This window comes from Leptidea sinapis, chromosome Z (assembly GCF_905404315.1).
Source record: "Leptidea sinapis chromosome Z, ilLepSina1.1, whole genome shotgun sequence".
NCBI lineage: Eukaryota > Metazoa > Arthropoda > Insecta > Lepidoptera > Pieridae > Leptidea > Leptidea sinapis.
In genome coordinates this window covers 25,958,195-25,971,911 of record NC_066312.1, presented here as the reverse complement: position 1 = coordinate 25,971,911, position 13,717 = coordinate 25,958,195, and the positions used below count along the sequence as shown (strand labels likewise).

The 13,717-nt window shown below is 35.9% G+C and overlaps 1 protein-coding gene across 5 annotated transcripts in view; it reads left to right on the top strand.

The window, feature by feature from the left end:
* LOC126978484 (uncharacterized) overlaps positions 1–9,020 on the top strand; it is a 64,187-nt gene extending 55,167 nt beyond the window's left edge. For all 5 annotated transcript variants that reach the window (XM_050827313.1, XM_050827312.1, XM_050827314.1 and 2 more), the window contains 3 exons: positions 2,604–2,701; positions 4,045–4,146; positions 6,534–9,020. In XM_050827313.1, the coding sequence (XP_050683270.1) occupies positions 2,604–2,701; positions 4,045–4,146; positions 6,534–6,900 (567 nt within the window). In that variant the 3' untranslated portion in view covers positions 6,901–9,020. The remainder of the gene's footprint in view (positions 1–2,603; positions 2,702–4,044; positions 4,147–6,533) is intronic.
* Positions 9,021–13,717: the final 4,697 nt, after the last annotated feature.

The following is a 13,717-nucleotide window of genomic DNA, read 5'->3' as shown; positions in this document are numbered from 1 at the left end:
GGAAACTCAATTACACCTCAATTAACCTCACTTTATGTTATTTTATATGCCAAAGAAAAATAATTCTCTTTTTATTTTAAGCACAGTATAAATCTCACAGTAAAGTAATGCCTCAGTTAAATTGTACATACTTATAAAAGCATGCTCAAATTATAATCACAAACTTCTGTTGCTTACGTCACAGTAGCCATCATATTATACTCGCTACCGTGCAGCACGTCAGTTACGTCACACAACGGTTAACATCGAAACGCTTTCGTTACGACGAACACAAGTCCGTCACTCCGTAGTCCGTACAACAAAGTCTTGCGTATCGCCCCGGCCGCGTCTCAACGTTCCGTCCGCGTCGGCTGGCTGGTCCGAGCATCGGCCGGTGATCGCTGATATCACAACATGTCGCTTTCATTACTCTCATAACTCTCTCTTTGACCTGCTTTGGATTTGCACATCATTGGCTTTACTAATCACATTATAAATTTGCTCAACTAAGCGATTTAGATTCGTAATGGAACTCATAGTTAAATTAGTTGTTTTAGGCCTATCGCAGACGACCGACTTCCCGTGACGCACTTTTTAGTCTGTGATAATAAAACCTATACAATTATAAGCTGTAATACATACAACGCGCAAAAAGTCTGAAACACAAAATATCCTCGCAAATTTGACAGACTGCGCCGCACCACGCCGTACATAAAGTGCGCCAAAAAAATATACTGTTCGCGTCAACATGCGATAACGCTAGATGACGCTCACGCGACGCGATACCTAGGGATGGCGATTCTTTCCGAAGGTTGACTTTTAAATCGATTCGAATCGTTAGCTGATGAATCGATTAAGAAATAAATGTAGCAGCCAGAGATGTCCAGAGACAGAGACCTTAAATAAATATATATAAAGATTGTCACCGACAGTGCATCCGTACTTAAAGCCCTACAAAACAATACAATAACCTCTGTCCATATATTGAAATGCCACAACGTACTCCAATCCATCGCAAATACGAACAGAGTCGCCCTGCAATGGATCAAAGGACACAGCAATTCACTGGGTAATGATGCTGTAGACGAACTAGCCCATATGGATCGCAAATAACTGCTACCCCTACCTCATGCCCAAATCAAAACATGGCTGCATACAGTAACTGAACGAACCCTCTTAGGAGAATGGAGAAACGACGAAGGATGCAGGAAAACAAAGAATGCAGTTCCGATGGCATTAAAGAGTTTTACTCACAATTTGACCAGACTACCCATGGACAATGTACGCAAAATTATAGGTCTTATAACCGGCAACTGTCTCCTAAACAAGTATAGGTGTATATATGTGTGAAGGACATTCCTTTATGCATGGGGATGCACGGAGACAGAAGAAACACCACTGCATGTGCTACAGTAGTCTGAAAAGGCATCTTTTTGGGACGGCCTGGGCTGGTTGGTGTAAGAAGATTAACTGACGCTCACAATAGCCCAATCAAGAGGCTAAGTGTGCAAACAGTCCAGTCAAATTAACTAACTAACGCGGCAGTTCTCACTTCCTATAACAATTTGAACGTTTGTCAAAAAGAATGGTATATCATCGCCACACACGAAACACAAATCACAGTTCTGCGTTGAGATCTATTTTTATATTGGCAGTTAAACATTATTTACTTTTTATTGATCAAAGTATAACGCACGTGTAGGTAATACGACAGACATGATCGATGGTAATGCGACCTGTACTTCAGTGGCTCCGATACGATCAATCATAGGATTGTCGCCAACTAAAGCTGGCCGTCCACCAAACAAAATTGAACCGGAAGTGCTGCTAGTTTCTATTTAATTAACAACAAACATTATAAACAATAATCCACTTACAATAAGGATTAAAAATGTTTCAAATCTACTTGAAGTGGAAGAAATATAAATAAGAAGGTCATAGAAGTGTTATAAGTGGTAATTTCTTGTGGGACGACTATCGCCAATACATACATTACATTGTTACTTAGTACGCTTGTAAAGCTCCGGATATTGAAGGACTTTTGCAGCAAATATGACGGCGATCTGATAATATGACCCGAAGTGTATGATATTTTATTTACAACAGCCAGTTTGTTTATAATAATTAGCAATTAATAAGAATTCTGTGTTATTTCAGTACGTCCGTATCAGATTTGTACTAAATCACTGTTTCCAATCTGTACTTACTCACTGGTACTATGTGGCACTGATAGTATATTTCTTATTTGGTTTTCTGTGGGAAGAAATAATAGACTAATAACTTGTAGGTAATTAAAATAACTGATTATTAGTTCAAAGAATACTTTTAGGGCGTTAAATATAAAAATTATGATATAGGTATTATAAGCTGTAGATATTTTACATATTATAATTTATTAAAATAAATTAATATTTGTAATTAGCTTTCAGAATTTAATTATGTGCTAGGTATTAACTTAGCTGTTAGTTTTCCGAAAAAATGAAATATGATTATGTGCGGGCGAAAACTCTGTAGCTAATATAAGGTAGATAGGACACTAAGCGTTACTACATTTGCAATGGAAATACACCTTATCGTTCTCAGTATACTGACTTCACCTTATAATAATGATTTTTTATTTCCAGCCGTACGCTTACACGTTATTAGCCATATTGAACCACACGAGGCACCAGGTGAGGGAACTGTACCAATTGGGAAACAACGACGCCGCTCTCGCCTACAGGTGACCCTTCATTCACAACTACTAAATATAAAAATGTACTGAAATCAACAATTCTATATCAATCACGTTGAATAAATTTCTCTTCAAAAACATCAAAAATTTTTCAAAGTGCAGTGTTTTATTATCTTCTATAACTGGAAGGAAAGCCTTCCTGTGCAAGTCTATGTTTTTTTTATTTTTTTTAAATTAGTGAAAGTAACTGTTTCGTAGAATTAAATCTCTTCAATCAGTTCTGGCTTTCTTTAATAATTACACGGTTTCAAAATTTTGACTCGAGCATTTCTACGATTATGTATTTTAGATACCCTTTTCACAAAGAGCGACTAGGTATTCGAGGTATTTTTTTATTGAAGAGGAGGACAAACGAGCGTACCCGTACCTTCTCTTTCATTTGTCTGAACTCCTTCAAAAGCTATTTAATATGCCGAATTTAGTATGTTATAGTTGATCATAAGAAATGCAATCCGAGTTATAGATTTTGGCGTCCCCCAAGGAAGTATATCAGGCCCCACGCTATTTCTTTTATATATTAATGACATCAGAACTAAAATATGTAGTTCTGACGTCATTTGTTATGCCGATGATGCAACTCTTATATTCAACGGGCTACTGCACAACACACAAGTCACAACGGAACAAGGAATGAGGAATATTGAAACTTGGCTGCAAAGTAAACTTCTTACCTTAAATCTAACTAAAACACAGTTGTGTACCAAGTGGTGTTGCATGGTGCAAATGAGACTTAACATCTTATGTCTCAAAGTGACGAGTGCAATTGTAGCGTCGTTAAGAATTTTTCGGTTTCTCGAGAATCCTGAGCGGCTCTGCATTGTTATGGGCAGGGCGTATCAATAACCATCAGCTGAACGTCCTGCTCGTCTCGTCTATGAAAAGACCGATTACTTCATACTCTTAGAAAGAGCACAGGGAGCTGTGCTTAAAGGAATTTTTAAAAACAAAACCTTAAAGTTAATTACGTTATATTTTTGCACTCTTTTAAATATAATAACAATAACATTAAGTGGTTAGTAAATCCAACGTTTCGCTGGTTATAATTTATATGCGTTTTAATCCCATAAAAGGTTTTTATTTAAACAATTAACTTTTTGTAGGTCTGACTTTGCAGCTAGAGTTTTATGTAGGCATACTTGTATATTATTAAAGAAAATGTTTTTACCGGTAAATCTCGTGACGCGATATAAGATCATGCCACAAATCTATATCTGTGTGCGGACTATAGGATTATTGTCTTTATTATCTTTTTCATATTATCTACTTCTTTTTTGTTTTTATTCTGATGTCGATTGTCAATAAAAGCAATGTGTGATATGTTTATGTTCCAGCTGCGTTCTGAGCGACCTCGCGAAGCTGTTAATCCTGCTGAACAAGCAGCAGGTGCCCGTGGTCCCGCAGGAGTGGCCCCGGCTAGCCAGCTGGGCTGAGCGGTACGTCATGTTGACTTCTGAAAGTAAAGTGCCACATCACTTAAACCGACACACATCTGTTTTGAAGCGATACTCGATATGCTATTTATATTATTGTAACAGCACGCCTCACACCGCGGCTAATGCATCTTACTCTTTACGAGTATATGATCTTCAACCGATCGTATTAACATTTTTACTCGGCTTCGAGACATAAAGTAGGGTAATTTGTTTTCCAGTCCGGCTCTCAATAATTATTACAATAATTGAATTCAATCTTCGGTTGTTAATTAAATATTATTTTAAATCCAGATTTTATGTCATCCGTCAATCAATCGTTAATCTGCATTTCAATATGGCAATCTTAATTTCCAAATCCATGCTTTGTGAAATCCATAATTTGAAGAAATTATAACCGTCACCACAAATATTAATAAGAGAAATATCCACAAAAATTTTATCCACGGATCGAAAATTTTGGATTGCGATTGACGGCCGTTTTCAGTAACGCATCTCTAGTTACGGATATATTGCTATCACCGTTTAATGACAAGATCTTATCTATCCATCGTTATATCCAATATAGTTATATTATTAGATTAAATCCAATGCTATCTGTCGATAGGTAAATGTAATGTAGGTAAGCGTAAAAGGATAGATTTGTTCACCTCTAGTAAGTTAAGCTAAGGATAGATAGGTTATTGAAAGCGGCCGTAAGTAAATAAAGGCACCGTTAATCTAGCGAGTGTCACGTGACAGTCGGATGTTTTTCATTGACAATAATCTTAAAACGCTTCTTTCAATCAGGCCTAACCTTATTAAAGAGCGGCCAGATCTAGGATAGGCACCACTAGTAAGAGAGCTAGCATGAACTTGTAACAATTTAGTTTGAATAGTGGGGTCCTTTCAGTAAGGGACCAGACGAGGAGGACGTACAGCTGATGGTCATCGTTACACCCTGGCCATTACAATACAGTGTCGTTCAGAATTCTTAAAAAAACCAAAAAATCCAAGCGGCACTACAATACGCTCGTCACTTTGAGACATAAGATGTTAAGTCTCATTTTCCCGCTAATTTCACTAGCTACGGCGTCCTTCAGACCGAAACACAATAGTGCTTACACATTACTGCTTCACGGTAGAAATAGGCTGTACCCACTGGTGCATAGGAGCCTCCCAGTTGTTTCGGTGCAACAAACTCTTCCGTCTCTAAAAGTATCTTATTTTTAATTATGTTTGTTTTTCAAGCATGTTTTTTACTTTGTGATAATATATCATCAAGTTTTGAGGGTTCAGAACCTTAGAAAAAAAAGGAAATTCGATAATTTTTTACTTCAAGGTTCGTAGACAGTTTTGATTTAAATTAAAAAAAAAAGATCTAGACATACAGATAACAATTTATATAAATACTTAAGCTGAATCTATAGTGAGTGTTCTGAGCTCAGACCTTTTATATTATCTAAATAACATTTTTTGAAAAAAATTATAATATTTAAACACTAATCATTTATTGGGAGCAGTACCTTACAAACTAATTTGTTATGTATATAATAGACATTGTAAAATACTCTATTTGATTGAAAAGAGTAGCCGTTGTATTTCTTGTATGTTCTTCTCACAAGCTCAACTTTTTCCGAACATAAATGGTAAATTCAGTTAATTAAAATAAATATTTAAAGTGACTATTCAAAAGTGCTTAGTTTAAACCTAATTTAATATAGTTTTTTTGACTTTGACTTCATTTTGCTTATATAATCTATTACATATTATATCCACCTCTCTGACTGACATTATTCATCAATTCAAAGCTTAAGACTCGGGAGCCGCAACTTGTAATTTTACTCAAACGTTCATTCAAAGACGTAAATCAGCACTTAGAAGTTTTTGTGAATTTCACCCCCTGCGAATCATAATGCGAATGGTAATTAATACAACGGATGAATGACTGTTTGTTGCGACACATTCAAAGTAAGATATAACGATATACTTGTATGATACAAGTACCTCCTTCTGGTTTTAAATAAATATACATACACGTGTAGTGTGTTAACCATAATATAATAATAACATATATTAATAAACAAAAAGCGAACTAACTATTGTCTGTAATTATTACAGAAAATAATTAGTTTAATTGTTTGCTTAATTAGTTTAATTTTTAAGTTAGAGGGAACTTATTTATCCAACAGGTCTTATAGAAACTCCTTTTTTTCTTTTAGAGCCTTATGAGTGTAGAGAAAACTTATTAAACTAAAATATAACTACGAATGTAGGTATCAGTCAAAATTTTGTCATGTTCTCTGGCCCGTAAAATTAACTATGTGCTGAGAAAGTCTATATTTTATGTATTTATTGTAGATCGGATGAAGGAAGCTTTTTCCTCTTGATTATGATTAATATTATTTCAGAATCCTGAAACGCTACAGCAGACTAGGTCTAGGCCACCAACAGCACCAGATCAGCGCAGTCCCAGCAGCAGCCAGCCATCGCTCGGACTCCAGCTCCACCCATCAATCATTCTCAACGTTCAAGCCGCCCTCATACTCCCCGACGTCATACGACACTCACATTCTAGATAAGTTAGACGACCAGTGTGACTGGCGCGACAGTTCGGCCGGAAGACCGCCGAGCTACTCGCAGATTGAAACTGAATCAATAGTCCTCTCCGACCCCTGGGAACGGCGGCCTATTGTTAGAAGGGAGAGCGTCTGGCTCGAAGACGAATTGTTCGAAATGACGAGGCGGCCCCAAGACGAACTGACGACTGAATTGTAACTTAGCATCTATCTATAAAATATATATGTGACCGTATACATACTTATTGTATGTATTGCAGTTGATTTGTATAGCGGTAAGCAATTCAAGAAGGCTTTATTTATTACCACTTAAATAAGTATTGTAGGAATTATAAGAAGTATATTATATGTATGTATGTTTTGATATTTGAAAACATTAAAACATGTAGTTGTTATGAAACTAGATAATGAAATTAAAAATTAATGCAAATATTTTGTAAGGTGGTGTTACACACTAGCAAAATTTATATTTTGTCAGTTAGGTATATACTTATTTGTACGTAATCTATTCTTACTTAAAAACACTTTAAAGTTACTTTTTAAAAGAACGATTGTCTTTGAATATAATAATAAAACAGACCAAAGGATGAAATAAACTCAGCTCATATAATGCTAAAAGTAGTACCTAATTATATTATTATGCCGTTATTGGTACATTGATTTCCTAAAGTTTTTCACAGTATGAATCAGATCCCATAAAAAGAAACGTTTATTAAAAAAGATAAACAATAGCATACACAAACCTTCAATAAAATATCTTGCAGCGAATGGTCAGAAATAAACCCGGCGCAATGATATGGGGAAAGGTATCCATAACGTATGCAACAATTCCTTTTGCATGTTGACAACTGCTGGCTGCCGTCATGGGTCCATGTTCTAACGCAGCTGCAGGTGTAAATAAATATATATGTATGGGTACAATAAAAGTGCGAATAGTATAGGATCCGAATATAAAGCGATCCTAAACCATCCGCTGAATGGATGACAAGTATTTTGTATCAAAAGTTAATACTAAGTTTAAAAATTTATAACAAGTGGATTGCGTGAAGTTTTCAGTCGTCAAAATATAAATAAAAATAATATAATTTGATTATGAACTCTATGACATATGTCTTTGTCGCGATATTATTTAATTTAGAATACTTTTCATTCATTAGACCGATGAATGAAGCTCACTTCCTCATACATTATTTATCCTTCTAAAAAGCTGTTGGTATCGCTTATGTAATCCCCTTGACAGTGTTACTGCTCTATTCCTTAATTGGAACAAATGTCAATCTAACACGACCAACGATCTCATAATTTTGGATTTTGTTCTGTTTATACTGGCTGTACCCTGAAGTTTCACCTACAAATAATATTTTAGTCAGTGTATAGAATATTTTACGAACAATCCCATTACCCATTACGCGAGCGCACGCGGATAAAGCAGGTCGATACCGATATGTTTGTGTAATGTAATGTGTAATTATTAAAATTCTACAAGAAGATTCAGAAATGGGAGCGGTACAATATCAGGTCCGATTCAAAGCGACGTCTGTGTCATGATCAGTGTGAGAGTGAGAGGAAGAAGTATTTTGATAACAAATCAGATTTCGTTATTTCCACATCTCCTCTCCTCTTAGCTTCGGTGGAAATGGATCAAGCGGAGAGTAGATGATATGTGAAAATAACGAAATCTGATTGGTTATCAAAATACTTCTTCCTCTCACTCTCACACTGATAATGGAGAGTCTAAGTACAGCACATCTCCTCTCCACTTTGGTGGAAATAACCTGACAGTTTCGTGACTTATCTACTCTCGTCTTGTCTCCATCCGCTTTATTGAATACCGGGCCTTACTGTGGTCCCTGTCTTCAAAATTGAGTGTAAAGGTGAAAGTTTAGGAGATAAATGTAGATAATACAGAATGTATGTAAAGCTTTTGCATGATCCAGCAAAAGTTAGATGAAACTCATTAATAAATAATAATGTAGGTACAGTGGCTTGTCGGCAATACTTTATTCCGCTGATTTAACTTATTATTCGCGTGTTAAAGGTATTTTACTAAATCTTTTTGTATTTTTTTTTAATTTATGACAGCTTTAATTTTTGATTACGATAATTCTGGTAAAAATAAATAAATTTAATTTAAATACAGTTTTTATGAATTTATCTATATACGAGATACGTAGGTACATTATGTGAGTAACGATTAAAAAATATATAAATATAGGTATGTTTTCTAAAACCAGTGTTTTTATTTTTATTGATCCAATAAGTACAAATTTGTTATTTTATTGTATAGTTTTCGACAAAATAAATTTACTCAAAACTGTTTTTATTTATTTCTAGTCCTAAAAATTTAGCAGTTTAAATGTTACGGCTTGATTTTTTTACATGTAGTGCTTTAATTAATACATTATCTTCAAATATCTACTAAAAGAAAAACACATTTACACAAAAACGGTGTCTGCTAATGACCACACCACACAAGTGAATATATTTTCATCAAAGTGAGGTTTAATAAATGTTTGGAAAATACAAAAGTAATTTGAACTGAAATTTCTCATATTGAGGAAGGCCGCAGTCTTTTACTTAGTTAATCAAACAAATTCCGGTACGATAATTTTTTAGACCAATTTCCCCACAAATTCAGACAGGGCCGTCCAGAAATAGATTGCCTAGGATTTCAAGTCCGGGAAATAAAAATGCAGTCTTGATTGATCACAAAAAGGCCGAGCTGGGTCTTGCTTGCTTGTTTATTCTTCTTGTCTTATTTGTTCTTCATGAAGCCCATTCGCAGAATGTTGACAACGCTTTTTTTGGAAGGAGGAAAATACATTTACGTATTGAACACCCCGAAACGGGGCCCATATTTCGGACTCGGGTGGACAACGACTACAAACCTTCTCTATGCTGTCGGCCGTGAAGGCTTTTACAGCGAGATAAGACGTGGGCCGTGGAAGCCGCTAAGTCTACGCAACAACAGTCGCGGGGCGTCTCCTAAGGAGAATCGAACGTCGGACCCGCTGTGTGCTTGTGGGTAGGAGAGAGGATGAAGATGAAAATGAAAAAATTTGAAGAACACACTCGCCAGCGTGTGCCGTTATGTATTGTGTAATGTATGTAAGTGTGTATGTATTTATGTATGTTTGTTTGTGTGTATCTATGTATGTATGTAAGTAGTGTACATTTTTGTTTGTGATTGTGTATGTGGTGTATGTCAGTCAGTCCGTGTGCGAGTGTGAGTGGAGTGAAACGAATACAGGACGAGGACTAATGTCTTGTCGGCTATCAAAACAATGTATGTGTATGGTTGTTTCTAATCTGCGTGTCGCTGGCCATCGTCAGAGTGACGAGTGCCAGCGGTTTGCTGAGTCAAACACAGCAAACCGCGCCTACGCCTGCGTAGGCTGGTGTGTGTGCGTCTGTGTCGGTGTTTGTGTGGGTGTCGCGTTTGCGATAGTAGTGTCATCATCCTGTTGGACCGTGACGCGCCGGGGACGTCTCAATGGATTAAGACTATTGTGAAGCGGGGTGTACCCATATGCCTTCCTAACCATGATGATGGGATGGTTTGGCGCCTTGTCAAAAAAGCGAAGTGATATCTCTTTAAATTGTTAAGCTATTGTCGGAAGCTCAAGATTGCGGTGAAGGTCCACCTTCCGGATGAACCACGGCGGTCTGGTCGCCATGCGTGTGAATTTATTCTGAACTACGATATGTTTCTTGAAGTTCATCTTGCTGTTGAACGTGACTCCTAAGTATTTTTAATGTAACCCACGGTATGGGTGTTTCATACAATTTAATAATGTCGGTCGCTTGTTTTTTAGCTTTGATGCTATTCGCGTCGCCGAAGAGTACCGCTGCACTCTTGGCGGGTTTCACTTCAATCCGCCATTTTATGAACCAGTTGCCTACTTCATCGACGGCGGTCTGAAGCACTTTAATATTCTTGCTCATGGTTGAGCGGTTTGAGCCAAAGTAGAGTGCCGTATAGAGAGCTGGACACTTGGAAACTTGGGAATGTCACTCATGAAGATCGAGAATAGAGTGCGAGAGAGGCGTTTTATTTGAAATTGCTAAGTATAACTGTTTGCAACACTTTTGTAATGTAGTCGCTTTGCGAGCCAGGGTCCACTAAACAACGTAATAATGTCTGAAAAGTCCCTATAATGTAATCAATGACGTTCTATACATGACATATCTGATAACGGAACGGCAAAAGTGTGCTTAAAGACAATGTAAGCACACTTTTCTCCTTAGTCGTGTGTCAACTGTGTGTCAATCAACAAGCCTAAGTGTGCTATAAAAAGTGCTTAAATATAGATTAAGGACTCAAAAAAAGATGGTATGACTTATTATCGGTAAGGATATTTTATTTATATAAGAGTGATATGGAAAAAGTGTGAGTAATTTAATAAAACGAATATTTTTTCATTAAATATGGTGCAATTATTAACAAATTCCCATACAAGACCCGCTTTTCAGAATGGGAAATGAAAGGTCGCAGTCAGAAATAAAAACAATAGAGTCGCTCTTTTTAACTGACTTCAAAAAAGGAGGAGGTTCTCAAATCGTCGCTATGTTTTTTTTTTAAGTTTGTTACCTCAGAACTTTCGACTGGGTGAACCAATTTTATAATTCTTTCATTTTTATTTGAAAGCTGGTGCTTCCCGTGTGGTCCCATTGCAATTTGGCCCAGATCTGACAGTGGCAACCATGAGAAAACCGTAAAAGTCTTAAATTTGCTATAAGTATGTGCGCATAAAATTTTACTAATTATTTTATGTAAATAAAATATTATATTTGAGTATTACTTATTATCCCTTTAGAACGTAAAGAAGTATCAAATATAAACACAAGCCAATAAATAAACATTACTTTCCCTTTGTAATATGAGTGTGATTTTGATTAAAAACGTAAAAAACCTCCGATTGAAGAGATCTTGATCGGAAAATAGGGACAGACCGACGAACGTAAAACTTATAGTAACGCTCTTTTTCGTCTGGGTTTAAAATAAATATTATGACATTTGTGGCATGTGCCATATTTCGGCTTTGATTTTGTATGAGGTCCATTGTCTATATGTATAGAACGTCATTGAATGTAATTGATCAGTGTGAATCGCGCGATACATTACATGACGAGGATGCGTTTGGTTCTCTTAAATTCTGTTGTGCCAAAGAAAAATCGACTTTATTATTACTTAGCAAGCGACTCGGCGAACCTCGTTGTGTAGAAAATTCGACATTATTCCTACTAATATTAAATTGCAGAAGCGTATGGTGCAAACGTGCACAATGCGTACATCTATGTTTGACTTACGATATGGCGTGTTTATTACTTAAACAAATTAGTACAACATTTATTGTGTTTTACAAAATTGTACTTGTCTTGTGTATTTAATTTTAAATAACGCGGACAGACAAACATGTTCGTGGTCACCTGATATACAGAAAATACATAATCCCGAATCTGTATTAATTAAAGTTTTACTTATACTTTTGTCGGAAACGGCAATATAATTAGCTTTAATTTTATTATTGTTAAAGATATGCGAAGTATATATTGTGTGGCACAAGGCCCTATTAAATTGAGATTTCGAACGATTTTACAGTTCATCATTAAATCTACGTTTTTAGTTCCAAATTTAATTATAATTTTCAAATGTTAGCATTAGGCCTGCGAAGATGGAACAGGATAATGCTTTGTCATTCTGTTTACTAAATAAATAATAAACGCGTCCAGCATCTGTTAATTGCTGATTAAGTGATTTGATTATTGTGAACTAAGGTTTTAAGCTGTTGGTAAAACATAGACCAGTTTGGTATATCCCCATTGAACGAGAGTAATTCTATGGTTTACGGTTTTATATTTGTTGGTGGAATTTATAATGGACTGTAATAAGTTAATAACCACTGTTGTGGCGGTATTAAGTTAAGGCGCGATCAAAAGGATCGATTAAAAGGATAAGCGACAACTAAGCTCGAATATCCAGTTGTTACAGGTGACATGCTCGTGCGCAGATGAAGCTTCAATCGTCTCTTGTCCGGAATAGCTCCCGGGAGCTATCCCCTTTTACTGTACGTTAGAATAGGTACCTATGTTTATATTAGTCGAATCACTACTACTTTCTTTCTTAGTCTTTCGGAATGAATATCTCAAATGATTACTATGAAAGCATGTATATTTTAGTTTTGTTCTAGAAAGAACATATAAATATGATTATAAAACCATAAACACTCATGAATAAAACCAATTGTTTTCATTGAAATATTCATTTATTCTTAAGTATAATGGATTTTCAACTTTGTGCCGTGTGTGTAAAATAATATAAAACACAATATGTACAATTTATGCATGGTCTTATAGCTTGTTTTGATAGTTTTTTAGATACATTGACTCAAATTCTATAATAAATCCTAACTATAAGCATTATTTTGCTACACGCAAATAATACGCATAGATACACTTTCGCGTGCTAAAAATTCATACGCCAATACCGGATTTTAAGCTTAGAGAGAACGTATCGCAAAGGGATACAGCTGCGTGTATAATGACGGACGGCAGGTAACTGGAGATGGGTGTTGAATGAATGATTCACTCAACCAGTCAATGATGAGTCGAAGATTCGTGTAACTTCAGTCCTTTGCGAATCACTCCAATCGGATGAGAGTGAAGGCGATACATTATTATAGTGCGCTTGCGGGAAAGAGAGGGAGCATGAATTAGGATTATGAATATTAATTGTTAACTGGCGCGAACACAAGAAGCAGCAAAGCAATTAATTTGAGACGTGCTTGTTCCACATAATATTTGAAGCGTTATGTGAAGAGTACCTAATACTTGACTAGTAGTGTACTTTTTGTCGCAAAGATGACATCGTGACAAAGATGGGTTGCGCAAATAAATGCAAGATTAATAGATTTATTCCCTTCAATCTCAGCGTAGGTTGTATAACGCTTGTCGTTTCTATTTGTAGTGAAGTCACCGATCTAATATCTACTACCAAAATGACAATTTAACATTTG